Below are 24,039 nucleotides of genomic sequence, written 5' to 3' on the forward strand. Positions count from 1 at the left end.
TAGTTTAAACACAATAAATATAAACAACGTATTATTCATGCATTTGACTTCTATGTTTGTATAATAAGGTGCTCAAGCTAGCGGCAAAACATTTTAACTTAACACTGTAGCCTGCTTTTCTTGTTAGAAAATCACCAATATTTAAAATTTAAACACCACTGACAGAAACAGTCAACTCTCATGCATTTTGCATTTAAATCTTTATTACAAGCAATCCAATGGGACTTAATGAACTTTGTTTTTCTGCTTCCATAAAACATATCTTATGTTGCCTTGTTTATCTAAAGGTGCTCTTTTTCTTGTTTAAAACCTAGCCAAAAACCTGTGTTGCATGTGAAACACAGTAGGCTTTAATTAGTACACATTTATTGTGAAATGACTGCATTTCAGTGTCAATCCATGTTCATTTTTTCGCAAACAATGCTCTATCACTTTAATTCAGTGCGTGCAGCACAGCAAAAATAGGATCGGTACGTAAACGATCGCTGCACCGCTGCAGACGTATCAACGCTAATTAAACCCCACAATGCCCTACTATTCAACACTATCAAACTCTGGAAAGCAGAAAAGTTTGTTTGTGTTGTAATTTTGTTGATATTAGAAATTAGCATGCACACTTTGACAAACATTAAAGTGTCCTTCACCTGGAAATGCAATAACAAGGTAAAGGAAAATTATTTGCCCAGTTATCAGTAGGGCTGACTGGGATGCAGAAAGCAGGTTTACTGTATGTAGCCGCCACTCTAAGAGATGCACATGCAGGGGTCAGATCATTAATGACCCACTGTATGCTACAAAACAAACAGTTCCTTCACTGCTGTGGATGTTCTCAATTCATGTAATTTAGCTACATTGTCTTGCATTATATAGGGCTCATCTGAGAGGCAAATAAAAAGATCATTAACTTTGTCCAGCTAATATAAAACTCGCCCTGAAAGAGGCACTCAACCAGTGTCTCCATTTAGACTTGGAATTGCTTTAGATGGATGCTTTTGCAATCCAAAATTACCCCACTGGTTATCATTATCCTCATTGAAGTTTAAGGTAACTATGCGCAGAAGGCAGAGGTGAACACTGCAGGGCATTTAGAAGTTATGGAGGCGATTTGCGTTTTGTTGGTGTACCATCTCTGATGAATGTATGTGGAGCAGGATCCATGTCCTCAGAAAGTCTGTAAGGGGGCTGGTGCGACCACAAGACTGGCCCAGAGGCCCTCCTCACGTAAGAGGATGGATTACTATGTGGAATGCAGCCAAATTAGGCCCTGATTAACTTGGCGAGCGGCCAGCATGCTCATTCAGCTCTCTTAATTTTGCACACAGCAGAACAAAGGTCCAACTATTGGATGACAGGTCTGAGAAAAGGCCATCGAAATCCCCAAATGATCAGAGAATTGAGGATAAAGTATTTTGCGGACCTTTCTGCTCATTTAGATTCAGGTTGACTCAAGTCAACAAAAGGAAGTTCACAAATGTCATATTTTATTTTAAAAAAATTAGGCTGTTTGTGATGGAAATATAGTCTACTTAATATTTTTACAAAAACAACCCTATGTTTTCTTTAGGTCATTTCTGGTCATGTATAGTTTTTGTGCACTGTCAAGGCTTCAGCCAGGTACACAACAGAACAATTTATTTAAAAGAGCTCAGATTAGGAGATGATGAGTCTCATTCACAAAGTGTGTGTACACACAATTAAATAAAAACGTGAACACCTTCAGCTGTAACAACAGTATATTGGTGAAAAATATTTGGAAAATGCTTCTGTGCTTATTTGTGCTTGTGTTCTGGAGAAGCATTTCTATTTACAATGCATTTTTGCAGCATTAAGCAATGAAGCCATTCACAAACATAGTGTGTCGATTTCTTGTATGTAATGGACAGTGCTGAGTGATTATAAAGTGAGCTCTCTTTGTTTGCTTTCTAAGCTATATACATATTCCATTCAGAATTTGTATAAAAACTTTAAATACTCTCAATTCAATATTAAAACAAGGTTAAGTACATATTGCGAATTTGCTAGAAGTTCTCCAAGTAATTTTTTAATCTATGAGACCCACTGTTGTCAAAATAAGCAGTCATTTTGAGAGGTTTCGTAAAACTTACCGATGACGATGAGGGTGTAGTTAATGTTGACGCTACCAAAACCATTGGTGGCTTTACAAATGAATGTCCCAGCATCCTCTGCTTCCACTTCTTTAATGCGGAGGGTTTGCTGAAGGACCCTGAAGCGCATCCAACCGCTGTGGATGTGTCGACCATCTTTGGTCCACATGATGAGTGGTGGTGGATCGCCCTCCACAGGACACTGAAGTTTCATGGTACGTCCAATTCTGGCGGTCTGTCGGTGAGCAACCTTCTCTGCTGCACGTGGAGGACCTACAGAGAAAAAAGTCATTGTAAAAAAATTCAAAATTCAAGTCAAAAAAATTGTCATTATAGAGCATCTAAAAAATACATGAAAATGCAGTTTTCTCCATATTACTACAATTGTCCTCCTCCCTGTGAAATTACTGCCAAAAATGTTAGCTGATGAAACAAAATGTCGAGTTGAAAAAGTATGGACTGATCTGTAATCTTGAGCTGTTGACAAGTTTGGGTGAGGAAGGGCAAACTGCACAAGATATTGTACTTTCAGTGCCCTGTAGAGTTTGTGATATCACTTTTTTTGTATCAGAAATAAACTGCTGCAGAAAAAGCTAGGTGCCATGCAACGTGTAATGTGTAATGTAACACTCATTGCAAATGTATTGGAGTAAAGAGTACAGATGCTTATTCAAAAATGTAATGAAGTAGAGAGTAAAAGTTGCTAAATACTCTGTAAAACTATGAAGTATCCAAAAAACAAAAACTTTACACCTCTGACTATAATGTAAACAAACCAGCCAAACTTTAGAATCAATCCACATCAAAACCTTTTGTGTGAAAGTCATGTAAAATTACCCACACTTATGCTGGATGAGATTTGAAAGTGACCATGCAACCAAAATTGACAATCTCGCCTCATCCTGTCACTCGAGAAATCAGCAAACAACAACACTTTCTACAATACAGTCAATTTCTGATGGACAAAATCAAGTGTCACCTTACTTTATTCTTGTTCAAGAAGCCATTTAAAAAAAAAGAATAAAAAGTCAGTTGCAATTTGTCTTCATACCTGCTCTAAGCATTTCAGTTCAAAAAATCCTCAAACGTATTCAATAGTTTACTATGCAGTGGTCTCATATACTGGCTGTTGCACTGAAGTAATGAAAGCTTCAGTGCATTCAACTAAGACATTTACTTTTTAAGAGATTAGACAAAGCTTTCAGGAGTCTTGGCCTGGCTGAGCAGAGTGAGGCTTCCCCCTGCCCACGCACAGCTCTGCTTGCTCTCCTTAAAAGACCCAATGCAGGAAATTGATAGTGTCACTGTTTATGTCTGTGGGGAAACTGTAACCGCAGTCCCCTGTCAGCCAGCCATGTCTTGCTGGCATACTCTGCTACTGGACTGCATTGTTTGTGTGCTCCTCATTTGGTTGCGCCTTAGGTTAGAAAGGTCTGAGTCTTCAAATACTGTCCGTGCTCATTCCTCTCAATGCTGTGTGAGTCACGCTAATAGTGGTTTATGTAAGGCTAATGCCAGATTGGATCCATTTAGCTGCCACAAAACTGGGCTTAAGAAGATCTTGTGGTGAATAATTTGAGAAACAGATTTCCACATGCAGTCATACACATGAAGGATGTTACGTTTTAGAACACCATGCCTGTAATTGCAGCCATCACTCGGATAAGCGAAGAGGAAGAGTCTCACTGTGAGATGTCTGTCCAACACTTAATCATTTCCAAATCCATCTCAACAATTACATCCTCAATCTGATGAAAGAGATCCTCTGAATGACAAAAAAAAAAAAAAAAAAAAAAACATCATGAAGTTGTCTGTAAGTATGTCAGGCTAATTTGAGAAACAGATCAAAATCAGTGGGTATGGTGTAGAGGTAATGCAACTGAAGGGTGTATAAGGTCTCAACTCACCACATAAGTAACATCAAGTGATCACTGGTGTGCAACTCTGCTTATATCATCACTATTTTATTATGGCAGAAATAAAATAGATGATATACTCAAACATGGCAGAGACAATCCGATTTATAACGTATTACTGGTTTTAAGTCTTTTTTTGCTCAATTGTTAAAAAACTTTACGTTTTGTAATGATGCTAGTCTAATTTTATTTGTCCCGAATAATGTTTTTGCTTGCATTCAACATGACTAGTTTATTGAATAATAGGCATTACTACACAGCTATGTAAAATGTAGGCTAACAGGTTTCAGATGTATCTGCTGTAATGACAAAGTACCAACCCAATGCTGGGTTGCATCTGGTGTAGAACCTTTGCCAAAATAATGTGTGCAAGGAGAGCCCATAGATTGAAACAAGCAAAAAACATAATTAAAATTAAAATAATTTTAAGAACTGATTGCTTTTAGTCTTTTCATCAAATTAATTTAAAAGATTCCAAACTGTTTGATTCCAATATGTATTCAAACATCATGATGCAATACATAAAGCATTTTACTGCATTACACCAGAGTAATACATTTTTAGCTATATATATAGCCGGTTCCCGCCTCCTTCTTCCGGATGATAATGGAGTTTTTATTATTACAGTGGTGCCGAAGCCCGGGAGAAGGAGGGACGCGCTGCTGAAGATCCCTCGCCGCTGTGATGAATCCGCGGTGCCATCGAGCTGGCGTGGAGTGTGCCGCCATGGACGCTCGAGGCGGTGGGCTGGAGCGAGTTGCCGGGAATGGGCGAGCTCGCTGCCGGCCGACCGCAAGGTTTGAGGGGCGGTTGCCGTCTGTGAGGGAGTGGAGGAGTCGGCGCCGTTCGCCAGGGAGCTGGAGCCTGCTGCCATCCGCCGGAACGGGGAGGAGCAGGGAACGGGGGACTCCTGCCGGCTGCCCAAAACCGGAGGAGCCGTCGCCGTCCACCGGGCGGCGGAGGAGTATCGTGCCGTTCGCCGAGGGCCATCAAGTGCCACCGCCAGGCACCGCGGAGGAGATCAACCAGCTGGTGGAGGGCCGAGCAGCAGTGCATCTGGTAACCGGAATTTTTTTTTTCCTCTCTCGTCTCTGTCGCTCCTCCTTCCATCTCCTTTTCTCTCGCCTCGTCTATCCTACCCCCAGGTTCCCGCAGGTCCCTGTGAGCGGTCCCCTCCGGAAAGGAGTGAGGCCGGCGGAATGATTGGGAAATCAGCGACACCTGCGCCCTACCGCCGGTCTCGAGTCCCACGTAGGAGATGGAAGGATATACAACTGGAGCGACGATAGTGAAGGACGAGAGAGGACCAGGCCTGGGCGTTTAGTTGTGTTGTGGTTTTTATTTGAGCGCACCAGTCGTCCGTGAGGGGCTGGTGCGCTGTTTTGTGTTTATTTTGTAATTAAAGTCTTTATTTGATTGTCCGCCGGTTCCCACCTCCTTCTTCCCGATGATTAGGAAGATTTTATTATTACAGCACAATTTTCAGATTTCAGAGCTATAGCATTGCGAAGATTATCAGTATTACTTGTAATATAGTGCACAAGTGCACTATTTTATGTCCTTATATGGAGTTTCACGCCATCTACAATCACAGTCTACTTTTATCATTCAGAAAAGAACAGCATATAAATACTTTAAAATCTTTTAAATGCTGATAGATATCAATTGTTCATGAACTGTAACAGCAAAACTCTTTGATGTCGAATCAAGAGGCCTTTTCTCATGGATGGTTTCACACTGCTCTGATATGACACAGTGCCCAGTGGGAGTGTGAAGGAGTCCCTGGCACAGGTATCGAGTCAGCCTGACTACAACGCACTACTGTGTCTCACAGACAGCAGTGGGACGCTGATGTTGATGGATGATGTTTGAAAGTGTGAAAAAGTAATTAGTCACAGGCAGGAACTCGCTGGACTCCTGTTCTCCCGCTCCATTTCGAATGGCTTTCTCATCAGAGTAAAACCTTCCTGGTGAGCCGTTTCACAGACTGAAATCTCATTCTCATTTTGGAGAGCCATAGATCCACACTTTGAGCAGATTTATGGCCTTCCCGCTATGGGCCTTCTGTTCGTGGGTTAGTCCCGAGGCCTGTTCTCCTTGCAGGTCGACAGCACAGCACGTTTCACAGATCAGAGCTGTGTGGAAGAAAACAAAGGCCCTGAACTTTCACAAGCAGTGCTTGGTTTACCTTCCAATTCTTCTCCCTTTGGCTCAAAAAAGGCTGTGATGAATGCAACAGCTCCCACACAAGTCACAAAAGTTAGAGCCAGGGTCAGGAAAGCATTTTTTTTATCCCTTCAAAAAGAGAAATGGCAACACGGAGTAACATTATTTACGGTGTATGAATAAATAAATACATTCCAATGCCCAACAATACACACTTAAACAGCAGTGACTTTAAAAAGCCTGTGCGTCTGTGTAAATATTGGGTGTGTGAGTGTAATTGTGGGCTGAACGAGGGGAACGGCAGGTCAAACCCTTTAAAAGGCAATCTGTTTTCTCCATTCAACATAAACGCATTCCCTTCTGTCGCAGCCGAGTGCAGCACTAAACAATGCAGAGGCCAGCCTCTTATTCGCCTGTGCACCAGGAACTCTTAGCGAGCTGCAGTCTTCCATATCCCTCCTTCCCTTTTACGGCTAGCTGGCTTAAGGTATCCCAACGTGCATGCCTGGAATGTTGACTAATGACATAACAAAAAAAAAAAGATTCCATAAGAGGCCAACTCAAGTAGCATTCCATCATACACTCTCTTTCAACTCCAACCCTCTGCCAAAAAGCCTTTCCACAGCGATTTGCTTAAAGAAAGCTTTCCCTTAAGAATCAATATCTCTCCTTGAGCCAGCTAGATAGAGCCCTTTAGGGCAAAAGAAGCGGAGGCATAATATTGTGGTTGGCCAAAATGTAGGGAGCACAGGACATGATTTGGAGTGCAAGAATGTGTTTAATTATAATTTCTTGAGCAGATCTGATGTCACGGGTGCCAATGTATTCACCTTCAGGAAGCAGGTTATGATAGAGTAAGATAACCCTCACCCTACCTTCACTTCCTCCTACAGAAATCTGTTTTATTGTTAATCGTCTTCTCTTTTTTTACCACTAATTCCCGGAAACGTACTGTTAATATACCCCAAATTAACAGCTCTGGATTCTTGGAAATTAACAGAATACTGTAGGTTAGATACAATAAGCTCTACCCACAACTTCTAATGTGGCTTTTTAAAATGAACACATGAGACATAATTAAACCTAAGACACTTTTAATCAAAGCAAAACACTCACAGGAACGCAAAACCATATCCTCCAAGAAAATAAGTCCCACCTCAAAAGGCTGATTTGGATAAATCTAGAGATCAAATAATAACAATATTTATATAAGTGCTTTAAAATACATTTGTGCATCACATTTCTACTTTTAAACCCTCCAATAAAATTAGGCTAACTGTAAGTCCATTAAAAGGTTAGTTTACACGTCAAATCCTAAGACTTCTGTTCATCTTTGGAACACAAATTACAATATTTTTTTTATGTTATCTGATACATTTCTGTCCATACATTAAAAAGGCTATTTAGTAAACATTTTAAAGCTTCAAAAAGTTTATTAAGAAATTGTAAAAGTAATAAACATGAACTGAGCAGTTTAATCAACTAAAAATAAAATAAAAATCACTTTATATGACAGAAAAAAAAATGATAATCTCAAATATGATTAATATAAAAAATAACTTAATTTGTGTTTCAGTCTACATGATGACAGAATTAAAAGGTTTGGTGAACCATCACTTTGCTTAGTTTATGAGTCTGTACTGCTCTACAGTTTTTTGACCTTCATATTTTGTATTAAGCAGTATTTAAGTAATATTTTACTTCACATCAAACGTGCCACAAATGAAAAAAATCAAATGTGTAAAACATATATTAAGATCACATTTCTAAAAGTCAGTTCTTTGAGGCGAAGTTACTCAAAGAACCTTTCTAAATATTTAATGAACATAACACAATCTGTTACTGCCACTCTCTAAACACCATGTCATTTATGAACATAACTTTTATATAAAGGATGTTGTGAGTTTGATCATGTTAAAATAGGAGTAATTACAGTGGATTTACATCATCTTAAGGATGGCTCATGGCTGGCACAAAATGTAGAACAAGGAATGTAAACATATTCCAGTTATGATGTGTGTGGTATAGTCTCCAACAGCTGCCGTTGGTCTTCTATGCATACTAAGATTTTCCTAAGGTGACACAATTGAGATGGAACTTCACTTGCATTTACAGACCTTCAACAACTAAAACACAACCTTACCATTTCTCATAATAGTGTTGTCACGGTACCAAAATTTCAGTATTCGGTACCGATACCAGTGAAAATCCATGATTCTCGGTACCAATTTCGGTACCAAAGCAAAACACAAAAATATGCTAATACAATAAAAAAAAAAAAAAAGCTTTTTATCACTAAAAATAAAACCAATGCCATTCTTTATACTTATTTACAATTGTGTTTAAAGCTTTACTACAAGTTATATAATTATGAAAAACAGTAAACAAGTTTCACCCAAATTGAATTTGTCTTTTAATTAATGAAATTTAAACATTTTATTTTTTTGGTAAATAAAGGGGATTTGCTATTAAAATTAAAACATGGAAGAACTATTGTGTGATTTATTTCTTAAAAAAAAGAAAGTTTTATAAAAAAAAATTCAACAGTAGTAGCAGTATCACATACATTCTATTAAATAATTATTTATTATCTACTATTAATATTTCTAGCACAATGCCTTTATGTAAAAATAAACTTTTATTTTGATGGGTTGCCAAGAATACCTTTAAATTGACTAGTTTTACTCAAATGAAATGGTAAAATGCGGAACAGTTCTGGTGATGTTGTTTATGTATTTATGTCCTCATTGAGATGGCAGATGCTGAAATTACTGCAAGCTTCAAGTGCTTCAGTCTATGTAGTAAACAAACATAGTTTCTGCCATTCATTCATTCATTCATTCATTCACACAGAGACCGAACAAACCAACTTTTACAGATACTGGTCCATATAGAGATTTGATTTGATTAATTTATGCTAACTTTGACAAATTCCGTTACTGTCCATATTAAAATGTGAGTTTCACTTTCGTGACTGGATTTTGAGATTCCGTCCACGTTTTCTACTTCGCGGAAATCTTAGCGCTGCATCAAGAACCGTTTTGACCGGGTACTCGGTACCAACGGTACTTAAAGAAACCTGGTACTGTGACATTTTCATTTGTTTAGTACGGACTTGGTACTGAAATACCAGGTATTTTGACAACACTAACTCATAATAATTGTTTTCTCATTGCTTATAAAGGATTTAAACATTTTCGGGTTCATAAAGACTGACCAGCAATTAACATCTGAACGCTCAGTCCAGTGAGCTCTAGATTCTGTTTACTAATCCAGTGAGAGGCGGATGAAATGAAAAACATCCTAAAACATTTGCTTTACTGAGTACTGGTCACCCTCGAGGAAAGCTGCAATAAGAGGGATTGTGACATATCACATGTTGCCACCATGAGGTTTTCAGAACCAACAGCAAAAAAGACCACCATAATGACGTTAATCAGATCAGGCTGAAAATGGTCAAAACTTTATATATATATATATATATATATATATATATATATATATACATACTGTATACACACACACACACACACACACACACACACACACACACACACACACACACATATATATATATATATATATATATATATATATATATATATATATATGAGACTGTTGTTTGTTATGAAGGTTTATGACCCATGTGGATAAAAGACAAAATAAAACAAACTTAGAATTCAAACTACAACCAGTTTTTGGAAAGTGACAACAAAAAATGTAACTGCATCTTTTGGAATTATTTCATATTCCTATTTCTTTTGGAAAACAAACCTATATTCAAGGTCATTTTGACTTCGGGGTATCAGTGTCTTATAACATTCACCAATTCACCAACTCAATGTATAATCAATCAGTCAAGGCATCAGTATTGTCCTAAGACATTTATTTTTGATTCTAAATCCACAACATATCAGGAATTTTAAGGCATGACCAAAGTCAGAGTGCTTTTCTGATTTTCTTGCATAACAATGATCCTTTATTTACAGTTTACATAAATACTAGGAATATAACAAGCAAAAGATTACATGTGATTACATGTGCATTTCCAGAAGTGTTGGAAGTGAAAATATAAATAGATTTACAGCATATAAATACATGCAAGGACAACCAGATCACAATTCACAATGCAAATACTTCACATTATTCATCAAAGTATTTTTTTGTTATTATATTAAATGATAAATAAATAGATAACATATAAAAAAGAGCACTGGTAAAGGTTAAAATGTATCCACAAAACACGCTAAGTGGTTTAGGCCAAGTTAATAACATAAGTTTAGAGGTTTACATCCAACCCTATCGACAACGTCAGACAAAGGAATGCAAGTGCTGTAAATATGTAGTGTAAGAAACAATGCATATAGATAAAATAGTAACATCTCTTTGCTGCTGTCTCAACTACTGTAAGAGCCTCTCTTTGTGTTTCTGTCATTGCCTGGGGCGACAAGTGAAAGTGATGGGAATATTCTACTGACAGACGCTACTCTATTCAGACAGGTAAAGAAAAGCCATTTCCTCTGCTGTCAATAGGTCAATTGTTACCAATTGCAAAAGCATGACAGTTAACACTGCCCTAAGGCAGTGGGCTGCAAGACAAGACCTTCAAGACCTCTGCAATGTATTCTGTTAGTCACGAGTGCCAATACAGTAAAAATAAATACTGAAGATGCACATCTAAACCAGAATATCATAACACCATAGCAATCATATGGCAACAACCTGGCAACCAACCACCTTTACACAGAGGACTTTCGCAAAAAAAAAAAAAAAAAAAAAAAAAGGCAGTTTTTTAGGATTGAAGGAAAAGTCTGTAAACTTACATTTACATTAATATGCATTTTCCCTACAGATCTAGTTTAACTTTATATTTGATATCACAATATCGAAAAGTCTCTAACGGAAACGTCGCTTTTACATTGCAGAGTCAAAAAAATGAATAAACTATGCATGTTCTAGTATAAGTTTCTTATAAATACTAACGTAATTCATGGTTGCACAAGGCTTTTTCCATATAATTAGATACAATCAATAGAAAAACAGATACAGTACAAAACAGCTTCATTATGTATCCAGCTTCCAGATGAGAGGAAAAACATGTTGTGAATGGCATAGAATCCCACAAACTGGAGCAGTGATTGAATGAGTGGTTTATCTAATGAAGGGCTGGAGCGGTGGGAAAAGAGAGGTTTGGCTGGCTGTCCCGTTCTACCACTGCTCTTGCCACGGCCCCAACGGAGACACACTTTCTTGGGAATCTCAGGACCAGACGTGCTGAGCGGATCATGTTGCCATGTCCACCAGTCAGCAGATTCTTTAAAGTCTTTAAGTTCCCTTTGCCATTTCTTCTTAAAACAATCTAAAGATATTTTAAAATAAAGTGTACAATACCAGATTTTTATTAATCAGACACACACAAATGTGGTTTTATGTATAAAAAAAAAATAAATAAGATAAATAAGAAAAACATAATTTAAAATTATATATAAATGGTGTAATGAGGTCAATGAGGTAATAAACAATAAACAAGACTAATTTTCTTAATAACGTCTTATTTATTTTTTACTGGACAACATCAAGACAAAAAGGGTTAAGAATATTTTTCTTTTTTTTTGCCATGTAAAGACTGGGCCGATATACAGTATATAGTTGTCAAAGTAGAAAGAGTCTCCGAATGGAAATGAATAATACTGGTCAAAGAACCAGACCTCAATGGGACGTAATCCAGAAACATTTAAAGCTGTCAGTTCTGAGGAGCGTAAACCTCCATCTCACCTTATATATGGCCACAGGTTCACTAGAAACAAAGCATGGTCTGTCCCTCCAAATTAACCCAGATCATGTTCGTTTTAAACAGCACCTGTCTTCTCTGTGTAAATGAATTGAGAGACGAAATGTTGCAGTATAGTCTGGAAATCAGAGTGCAGAAAAGCAATGAAAAGGACATGTTCAGAAAGTGTTGTTTTCGCAAGCTAATGAGCCAAGAACCTCAAGGAGTTTTTAAAGCACAACATACTTCCACTGGTTATAAAGACTTTTATGAGAGCTCAATTGAAGAAACTTGGGCCTGCACAACAATTATCCAAATGTATTGGTTGTGAAAGGGGAGCCTGAAAAAATACAGAGGGAGCAGAGAATTCCCTGGGCTGCGACCTTGGCTGGGAAGCTGAAGGAAAAGCCAGCTTCTTATTGCATGCCATCAAAAAACTGTGTTAAAGGCCACCACTTCAATTACACTGGCTGCTTATGTTTCACAGGGGTGAAACAAAAATGACCTCTACAGGGTGCCGCATTAGCTGTGTGGACACAATGATGGGGACACAGAGGGGGACCAGAGTTTGAGCAAGGAAAGGACATATGGACTAGGACAAAAGAAACACAAGCATATGCCATGTTCCAAAACTATTTTCCAGTTGAACTAATTAAGAAATTTGAAAAGAATATTTTAATGACATATTAACATGTTTACAATTTTCTGATGCTTGTTAATGGACACATGATGTGCAAGTGAACAGATAAAATATCCAATATTTTTTAGTCCATGTTTTATGTTTTGTTTTATTTTATTATTATGCAGCCCATATTTAATATTTATAAATGATTTATTTAGCCATACATTTCAGAACATGTCCAAAAAAGCATTTGTTATATTGGTGAAATGCTTTAAACTTATGCCAACAAAAATGTTGCTAAAAATTATGTGAATTAACCTAGCACACATTGCATTCCCAAATGCGTGTTAAACTCACAGCACTTGCAGAGATAGTTTGTGAGAATCAGCACTTATTGTGAACCAGGATTATTATAAATTCTATGGACTTAGTTGTTTAGTCTCATTTTTCTTTAGATTTAGTTGATGTAATAAAATAATTAAAACTAATAAATATATATTTTTTAAATACTATATATAGATGATAAAAAAAACCATCAATAGAAAAAAAAATACTAAAATATACTTTATAAATAATCTTTACTAGATACTAAAATATCCAAGCCACTCTGAAAACAAGCTATTATGAGCTGTACATGTGCAAACGAACACAGTGCCGCTCTTCACTGTGAAACATGCAGTGCAATAGACTATACTTCTATACTTCTTGCAGGCTTTGATTTGATGATGGTGATTTGATCAGATATTTCTTATTTCAGTTTTAGTTCAATTAGCTGTGCAGCCTCTTTTCTTTATTTTAATGTTACATTTGATTTAATTAATCATTAGCTTTTCATCAGTTCATGAATCGCCAACAGTCCCCTCATGAACCCTCATTTGGGAAACTGTGCTAGGCACACACGCCAGTCACACATCCTAGTGTGTGCTCTTTGGCAGGACAGAGCGGGCTAATTCCATTTTACTGCTCAGACAAACAGCTCACAGAGTCTCGGAATGTAGGGCATGAGTATATTAGATAGCTCCTCCTTCTCTCCCCTCAGACGGCAAAGAATAAAAAAAAAAGCTATAAATGGTCACTCATCACCAGTCTACACACATTTCAACCGCATCTGCAATTTGTGTCTTTTCAAAAGACAACTGTTGGCTTTTACAAATGTTAGGAGATGTTTAAAATATAATGATGTCAGGCTGACAATCTACTGAGATCACATCAGATTTTGTAGATAATGAGTAAGTTATGCAAGTTGTTGATATGAAATTACCATTGAAAACAACATTCTATTATGTCCTGTTATGCTTTTCCACTTTTTACATTTTATTCAGTGTGAAGTGTGTATGTCTGGGCATAAAAATTATCTTCAAACTTAGAAATCTCAAAGTCCACTCCAAAGGGAGATATTTCATTTAAAAAAAAAAGAAAAAAATCCCTTTTTCAAGAACTACAACGAACTTTATGGTATAAATAAATATTTAACAGTTTCACGGCAATTCATGTCATAATGTTAGAAATAAATAACAATAAAAATAATACATACACAATTATATGTACATAGTAAACTGAGTTATTCTTAAAGCGGTTGTTGACAACTTATCTAAAAGGTGATTTAGCCAAAAAACAACAAAGACTACAATAACAATACCATAACTTTTTGTCTTGGAATATCCGTGCTTGGTCTGAATCCAGCTCAAATTGATATAGCAATATTGACTCCATCCTTAACTATACCAGAGCAGATGGAACTTGCTGCTTTGGCAAGGGGCGGGGCAGTACTGAAACACAGGGTGCGTTCCATTCTACAGGGTCCCTACGCAGTGTTCACTGCTCCCTACTCCCTGAGCACGGTATATCAGTTGAAGTGGACTTCACTGACAATAACCGCTCATTTGGAACGCCCTGCAAACATAATCAAAGAAAGTCACTGATGGGGTCGCGCAGATTATGATATAAATATATGACTACATTCATATTTTAATTTTTATTTACAATCACATTTAAAATATGTACACTATACGATAAAAAATCATTGAGTACTATATAATGAAAAATGTATGTTTATTATACACTTTAATTGACAATTGCTGCTATTACTTGACTATTAACAGAATTGAAGCCCTGCTGTCATGCAAATATGAAAATAACTTTTATTTGGTTAACTGTATAGCCTATATGTGTTTTTAATAAATGGTCATATAATTGCATAGGGGTCTCGTGCGCTTTCTTCCTGCGCAGAGCCGTATAGTAAACACTGAGGTAAATAAAGTAAAATAAAGAAAAATGGCAGAGCCTCGTCTGCTTCTAGTCACTTTTACATTATCATACCTTTTTACAATCCATAATGAATATGAACGAAGACAGCGAAGACGGCCGTTCTGACTGGTGATGACGCGCTGCGCGCAATGACAGTTGGGGGATAATCGCTCTCCACTTCCTGTGAAGTGATGTATCGATGTTCCCTTATTCCCTGTGCCGTGCTCAGTGCCCTTCAAACTGAACATGTTCACTCCCTTCAGATTGGAATCTCACTTAAGATGGCGGAATACCCTGTGAAGTCTACTTCGCAGTACACTTACAGTCGAACGGAACGCACCTACAGTCTAAACTGTTTGCCAATCACAACGCACTGGGATAGCTAACCTATCACATCACATTTAGTTTTTTGGAAGGTGGGCCTTCATCAAACCCAGAACTAATGGATCCGTTTGTGCAAGGCTGGGGAAAAAGGTATTGTAATAATGTCAAATATGTAAAAAAAACAAAAAAAAACAATGCGTTTTTCAAAACACAAAGCATTAGAGCATGTTCTAGTACATCCCCAAAACAAATTCAAGACATTGTAAAAGAGCATAATAGTATAATATATATAATTATAATATAATTAACCCCTTTAAAATTTGGTTTGAGATTACAGTACAGATTAGGTGAAGTGGTGGAAAAAACTGGACTGCTTAAAAGAAGACAGGAAAATGTTGTCCCACAGCACAAGGACAACAAACTATCAAAAGTGTGTGCCGCAAAGACGGGTGGCTGATATCTCTATGGCTAATATTTAACGTTGGTGGCCTCCAACTGCCTGATAAAGACCAAGACGTGCCTGTCTGATCAAACTTCTGTGTCTTCTCTGTACTTAGTGCAGCAAATCCACTTCAGAAAGGTGGTCAGCACCTGTAATAGCTCAATTTTGTGATGGAATTTATAGCATTCATTAAGTAGGAGCCTTATGTTTGCACTACAACTTCAGATGCAGGTCAAGGGTGATTTATAATGAGGAGACTAATCCATATCGTAGTAATATTAATGGGATAAAGCAGTGTTCCATATGATTTGAAATGACAATATCATGGAACAAAAATTTAAATGAGCACACATTTAATGTGCCCTCCATAAGTATTGGAACAAAAATGACAAAATTGCTTTGCCAGCTTTGGAGTCAATATATCTTTAAATATGACTAAAAGATTAATATGAGATAAAACTACAGAATGTAGATTTTTAGCCGTTCAACACATTTATGTTTTGGCTCACAGGTCTTTCTAAGTGATCTGCTGTGTCCTGTTGCATTAACTGTTCATGTAGTCACGAGTTCACACTTACATATAATAAACTGAGTAAAAGGTTAAGCATATTTGGCATGCTGTCCTGGCTAGATGATGATGAGATCAGATCTCTGTGTGGAGCACTGGCTGCTGTCAGACTCCTTGTGAAAACAAAAATCTCACTGGATTATTACATTTAATGGCAAAAATAATGTTTGGAAATGTAAACTGATATTTCCTACAGACACACTACAGCAAAAGATAGAAATAACAGACTTTTGTTGGTGAAAATACTGGTGGCCTAAGACTTATTAGACAATACTGTATATATGTGTGTGTGTGTGTATATATTATATTGGATCATATGTATTTATGGATCATATGTATTTTTATATGTATCATACACTACTGTTCAAAAGTCTAGGATCATTTTGGATCACTGGATTAGTTTTATTTATTTATTTTTTGGAAGAAAAAAAATAAAATAAAAATAAATATATATACACACACACACACACACACACACACTAATGCATACATACCCTTGAACACACATTATTTTTAATGAGTATTTAAAAAAAAAATAATAATAATAATAATAATAATTACAAATAAAAGACCCAAATCCCTCCAAAATCAAACCCCAACTTCCACTATCAGTAGCTTCCCTTTCCAATGAAAGACTGGTATTCCTGCCCTCTGCCAGAGTCTGTACCTCGCTCCTCCTGGATTGCACATTCCACACCGTGTCTCAGCCATGACTAACTTAATTTGCTCTGTGCAGGTCTTCATCAGAAAGTGTTTCATCTACACGCTCTGCGGGCACCTGACCAGGGCAAGAAGGCACACAAGACATCTCGTGTAAAGTTGACCCGTGAAAAAGAATGGCATTCCAGCACAGAGATCTAATGGAGACTGAGTGTTTCACATAAGCACAGCCATCCATTTTTTTGGAGGAGTAGCAAGATGCACAAGAGGAAGGGGGTTGTAGGACATTCCTCTCACAGCTCTTAACTCAAAAGATGGCAGCTGGGAGTGAAGTAGTGCTGGGTCGACACTCAGGCCATGTGCTACATGTGTTCTTAATGTGCACTATAAAATCCGTTCATAGAGGGTCTTTGTATCATTTTCAGATTTGAAAAAAAAAAGGAAAGCAATTCAAGCGTTGTTTTTGGTCCAAGGCTTATGGCATGCTATTTGCATAATGGGGTCCACATGAAGTACCTGTATAAAATTACAAACATAGCACTTCTGTAGTTTCCCGTTCCAGTCTTCCCCACCCCCGTCAGCCTGTCCTTGTAAAGTGCTTTGTGGCGCCACAGGAGAAGAATACCCTGACCCAAAAAGCAAGGCCAGATCCGACAAAGTGTCCATTGAGTGAAGATGAACCTCACATGAACGCCAATCCTGCAATATTGTTTCAAATTAATCCGTCGTCATGGCACTTGTACCTTTCGAGTTTTGCCCTCGTTGATCTGTCATCTGCCTCACGGTTATTTTTCTTTCCACCGCCGTCACATGAGGGGCTTTCACTGGCGATTCCATCCCATGAACAACCTTACAGTTTCCATTTCTGCTCCAGCTCAAAATAAAATGATCAGACTCATGGGAGCTGGCTGAGAATGAGCTATCCTAACAAATATTTTTAGAAACAGGGCCTCTATATGGAACACAGCTCTAAAAATAGTGTCTGAAACACATATTATGTCTGTTAAAACAGCATTAAATGTGCCTCAAGAAGACAGTTCACCCAAAATGAATATGATTTTACTCTTCATAAAGGATGCAAAACATTATCAACTTATGCACTAATACATTTTTCATAATTCACTGAAAATTTACATAACTTTTAAAGGTACTTTTAATGTGTTTTTTATTTCTTGAACAACATAATTTTGGGGTGAACTATTCCTTCAATGGGACATGCCATGTATGTATTTTCTCAGTTTAACACCCTAAAGCAACACCTTATGAGGAAGAGTTTAACTGGACCTCCTAAGGACAATGGATTTGAGCCTGGAAAAATTACACCCACACCTGTTACAAAAGAGCCGCTTATATCCTCATATAGGTAATTTTATCAGGCCAGATCCTTGGAGGGTCAGAAAGACATAACAGCCTGCAGAAGATGAAGACTTCCACAGGTGCAAGCAAAACTGCTCTAAACAACATACTGAGTTGACACTACTGGGTGTTTTTTCTGTATCAGCCAGTATTTTAAATGCATTTAAAATAGTTCATGCTATAGAGTGGTAAGCTGTTTGTAAAATCTCTCTGACTAACAAATGCAGATTTGACCAGCGCAATTTCAAAGCACTGAAACTACTCCCAGAACTCTCACACACTTCACACATTCCTACTGCTGTGTGGACTTCAACCTAATAGCTATGAACTTTACTTCTTATACATACATACAAAATAAAAAAATAATAAAAAAAGAAAATCCTGCAAAGATTCAGCCTGGATGACCACACCATAAAAAAAAAACAATTAATAAGTGAAACATTTAAACATAAAGTATATAATAATAATAATAATAATAATAATAATAATATTAAAAAAAATTTATTTGTTATAAAATAAAGAAAATTATTGACTAAATATATATATATATATATATATATATATATATATATATATATATATATATATATATATATATATATATGTTTATTATTGTTTTTGAGAAAAGTTATTTTCTATTTTATTTTATTTTAATAAAAAATTAAAAAAAAAACTGTCCTGTCCTGTATGCTAAATGTCTGTGATTCCACCAATCATTTAGAGTCACTCAACTCTCCGGCTGCACATGTGAAAACCTTTCACCTTGAACAGGGTACGCCAGCATGGGAGGCATGTCATGATGTTCAAGAGACAAAGGGGAGCTTGGTATTATGAGGGTCAGAGGGTTACATTTCTAACTGCCTTGAAAACAAATTGCAAGGGGCAAGAAGAAAAAAAAAAAAAAGGACTGCAGACCTCCAGAGTCATGCATGTAGAACAGCCACATATACAACAGACCCAAAAATTATTTGGACACCTACAGGTATATCACACTTACCAAATGCATAAATGTCATTGCATTAGATTTTGAAAGCATTCATTTGAAAGAAAGATCACAAATACATTTATGTTTGTTGACAACACTAGGAAGAATCCAAAAAGGTAAAAATAAAAAAATATTTGCCACTAATGTGCTTGCATACTGTTACAGCATCATCAGCAGAAAGCAATATGTGATGCAATTCCACAAAAAGCAACCCCAAAAGCTGGGAGACACTGACATCTTTGACACGTTTAAGCCCTTGTGATTCAGGACTGCACAGTGGAATGCAGCGGGCATTGACGGCAGATTCTTGACATGGCTGATATCTACAGCAGGTCAAACACAACAGAGGCAGTATGGTTAAGTGCCCCACCTTACCCAAACAAACAGACAAACAAAAAATGTTTTCGGGAAGCTGACGCATTTGTGAGCCAAGGAACAGATTGACTACAAGTGATGCCTTCAATCAATCACGCTCATAGCCTGTTTTTTGTTGAAAGCTGGTGTGGACTTCTGCAGCATGGGGAGCATCAGAGCCCTTTCTGACATATGACATATACACAGCTGCTGGTGAAGCACAGGCTCCAACACAAACTGACATGCCAAATCCCAAAGAAAACAAAGGGAGTCGTCTCCAATCTGAGGATTGCTTTTCAACATCTCATTTGTAATGCAACCAAAAGAACAGCTGGGGATATGGGGGCGGTAGCCTCCCAGACAGCGCAGAGGAGCGCCAAGCCAACAAGTCCGAATCGAAAAATGGGAAACAAAAACAAAAAACAAATGTGATGCACAAGCAGACAAAACAGGAGAAATGTTATTGTAAGACCTCCTCTGGTGAGGGGGTCAGGCATGCGACCCAACCTGGTCCTCTATACCGATCTTTGACCTTTTCTGCTAAGCACTGGCCAAACACAGACCACTGGCCCATAACAATGAGCTATTCAGCCTATGACCAGGAAGTGGGGGTGAGCATGTGTAAAGTTTAGGACTGATTCCCAGCAGCTATCAGTGGACTGTTTAACAAACTTCCCATTTGACTAAGAGTTATAGTTTTGGGACACACCATTTGTAAATTTGCTATTGTAAAGGGAATTTAAGAGTTGGCATCTGGTGTATGCGCAACATCTGTAATCGGCTTTCAAACTCCAACACTGGGCCTGAAATTAACTAGGGCTTGGGGCAATAGGACCAAACTAAAAAAAATTCAACTCTATATTACATTTAGATCTGCAGGCACTGGAACATATTTCTTTTTATGTGGTTCTGAAAAATTAGAACAAATCATACATTTCTTTTGAGCTTTTAAATGCAATGTCAAATCAGAGGCATTTAGATTAGTCACTGCTGAAAACAGTTCAGTGTGTGGCTCACTGACTGAATTTTGCACTCATACACCTGCATACACCTGCTGTGATATTAGATGTATACTTCCCTGATTAATTCATGTGCATCCATACTCTTGTTTTCTTCACAGTAAAATTGCAGTGATGCGCAATTAAAATTATAGTTTACATAAACCAGACACGTGCACATGTGAAAGGTTTATTGTGCACACACAATAGTTTCTTTCGAGCACACAATAAGTTTCTCATGCACATGTGAAAGCTTCTCGTGGTCAAGCAAACGTCTGTTTATTTTAGGTGTTTTTTTTAGTCACTTTAGGGCAGCGGTTCTCATTTCCAGTCCTCGTGCCCCACTGCTCTGCATATTTTGCACGTTTCTCTTTGTTAGCACACCTGATTCAGATAATCAGCTTGTTAGAAATGAACTCCGTGCATGAACAGTGTTCCAATTGTTCATTGCTCCCTACTCCCTGAGCAGGGGAAATCTGATGAAGTTTACCTCACATCGAAACATTCATTCACTGATTTGTGCTGTGCAGCGTCTTTAAATATGGACAACTGTGACATCATATACCTCTGTAAATCAATACAAATTAAATTCACGTCTTGCACTTGTTCGCTTCGAACTAGAATCTTGGCTGAATATCCTGTGATGTCCACTTCGCAGGGGACTTATGTTCGAATAGAACAAATGTCTGAAGTGCCAAGAGAAACATTCAAAATGTGCAGAGCAGTGGGGCGCGAGGACTGCAATTGAGAACCGCTGCTTTAGGGGCTCCGTACGTTCCTGTTTTTTTTTTTTTTTTCATAGTTTATGCAGTTGTTGTGTAAATACAATGACCTTTGAGATGAATTAAACAGTCTGTGCTGAATAATAACAGCTTCTGGTCCACCTTTGCAGTGTGAAGATGACTTATTATATTGATAAAAAAGATAAAAATCTTTTTATATTGAAAAAAAGATTTTTTTCATGGTCTGTTATAAATCAGCATCACACATGGAGGTTTGTGTCTTGGTAAAGCAAATGAGTCCATTTATGTTCCCCAACCATTTTCCGCCTCATTACAGAATAATGTCCCTTCACAGTCTATCACAAATGGGAGTAAGTGACACAAAAATGGCCACCATGTAAACACCACTTGACTTCACAATTAACTACTTTAATGGGTCAACTTAACAACCATTCCTTGAGTTTTCCTCAATGGAAATGAGATTTACAGCCTTCTTTCCTCATGGTAAACCATGCATCCAGTCATCTAATTGGTACTAGTGACTGTTCTTCCAAGGTTTAGACCATGAACAACACAAGTAGAGGAAGTTTGAGGATAAAGGCAAACTGACAATAATCAACTCTTCTACTGGTTTGAGACATATTTATGTAGGAAAAATGGAGCTACTAACTGTAACACCATGTTTCTTAGACGAAGTAAATTAACTGCCTGGATGTCTTCTGCTCATAAACTTTGAGGTGGAAATAGGAAAAATAAAAAATAAAAAAAATTGAAAAAGAGAGAGAGAGTGAGCGGGAGAAGAGAGAAGGGGGAAGGGAGAGGTGAGAAAATCACTGTTAAGTTTACAACTCCAGTTTTAGTCTTCTTTTTTTCAGGGATGCAGATTTAATGTCCAACAGATCATCTGACTGCTTGCTCCATTGAGATTTGGGACCAACACATCTCAGCGAGTATATATTGTAGGGCTGAAACGATTCCTCAAGTACCTCGATTACAAAAAAATGATCGAGGCAAATTCCTCTGCCTCGAAGCCTCTTTTAATTTATTTTAAATCTCACATCAGGTTCTTTGGCAATGATTTTTTTTAATGTGACAACACGTTTACGTCACCCACAAAGCGGAAGGAGACACAAGCTCTGCATCCATAGTCGCATATTGCAAGGAGTCAGCAGTGTTTTGATTTGAGTGCGCGGGCAAACGTAAAGAGAACGTTGTGGCGTGTGTCCATTGCAAGATAGAGCTGGCATACCACAACTAGGGCCCTATGATTTCCGCGATGCAGAAAACGCATAGGGAATCGCGGAATCCAGTCATAAAAACGGAATTTACAGTTTAACGCGGAATGGCAAGGAATTTGCCAAATTTTGAATGAATTCATCAAAAATAGCTCATTGCACTTACATCAAATCACGATATGGACTAATATCTGTAAATATTAAATTAATATTTAAACAGAATAGTCTGTTTAAATATGAATCCTGCATGTTCTGCATGTCTTTGTTAATGAATGGAGCAGAAGTGCGTCTTCATTCATTAAACACACTGAATCGCGCATGAAGCTCGCGGTGAATTCAGCGTCTGCCGTCTCTCTAAATAAGACGTGAACACATGTACAACATCTCCAGAACTATTGCAGAACTTACACATAATTACAAGCTCAGGGAAGTGAAGCAAGGTTGTATCTCTTACAATGAATAAGCAAAGAAACATATATATACAGTATATATATATCTTGGAGAACTTCATGAGCATTTGACCATTTGAGTTGAGTAAAACTAGCGTCACATCTAACTGTAAAGGCACGCCAACCTGTCAAAAAAAAAGTCCGGTTAAAGACTGTTGTTCAGAAGAATGTACATAGCCTACTACTAAAAAAAAAAAAAAAAAAAAAAAATCGTACATTTTTTTTTAAGTTTTAATCACACAACGTTTCTTCCATGTTTTTTTTTATTATATTAAATCCCCTTTGTTTACCAAAAAGTTAAGTAAATTTTAAATTATTAAAAGATAAATTAATGTTTTATGTGTTTAATGTGCATCTCAGAAAATGCTTTATTTAAAACCCCAACTGAATGGCACTTAAATGTACTTAATTAATCTGTCAACTTTATTGTCATTGTTCACAGTACAAGTAAAGACAGAGAAACAATGGGTAATAATTAAATGCTTATTTGTGATGTATGCATTGCATTCTATGCATTTAAAAAATAAATAAAATAAAAAATCTAAAAAAGGAAACTTAGTTGTTCATTTTAAGAGACCCAGGAGTCTTATTTTCTCTTGCATAATTAATATTGCACTTTAATTAAGCAAAAACAAATTTTATCCGATTACTCGATTAATCGATGGAATTTTTGGTAGAACACTCGATTACTAAAATATTCGATAGCTACAGCCCTAATATATTGCAAGGGGCGGTCTACATCAGTGTAAGCAAATCAGTGTGTGACTACTAGTGCCTACAAACACTTCAGCCCATCTTCAGAGCTCAAACTCCCTTAAACACTTTTCCTCTGAAAATACCCCCCACACACGGCCAGTTCTTGAGGAAAAACATAAACAGCTAATTCTGCATTTGTTTCCTATAAGCCAGTCCTGAGGTTATCCCTGTCAGAGGACATAATTCGTATCGATATCATCTGACAAAACAAAAATGGGAAACTGTAACTAACAAGGCTTAAGGGACTTATTTACAGTCTCTCAGTGTCTTACACACAATGAAATCCATTCAGGCTATGAGAACACTGCATCAAATAAAAGGCACACTTTAAGTTTTTTCCTGTGGACAAATTGTTGAAATTCCA

The 24,039-nt window shown here is 37.3% G+C and overlaps 1 protein-coding gene across 1 annotated transcript in view; it reads right to left on the minus strand.

The window, feature by feature from the left end:
• LOC113093157 (fibroblast growth factor receptor-like 1) overlaps positions 1-24,039 on the minus strand; it is a 67,091-nt gene that overhangs the window by 38,728 nt on the left and 4,324 nt on the right. The window contains exon 3 of the mRNA XM_026259016.1: positions 2,106-2,378. Within this exon, the coding sequence (XP_026114801.1) occupies positions 2,106-2,378 (273 nt within the window). The remainder of the gene's footprint in view (positions 1-2,105; positions 2,379-24,039) is intronic.

The sequence above is a fragment of the Carassius auratus genome, unplaced genomic scaffold (genome assembly GCF_003368295.1).
Source record: "Carassius auratus strain Wakin unplaced genomic scaffold, ASM336829v1 scaf_tig00214902, whole genome shotgun sequence".
Lineage (NCBI taxonomy): Eukaryota > Metazoa > Chordata > Actinopteri > Cypriniformes > Cyprinidae > Carassius > Carassius auratus.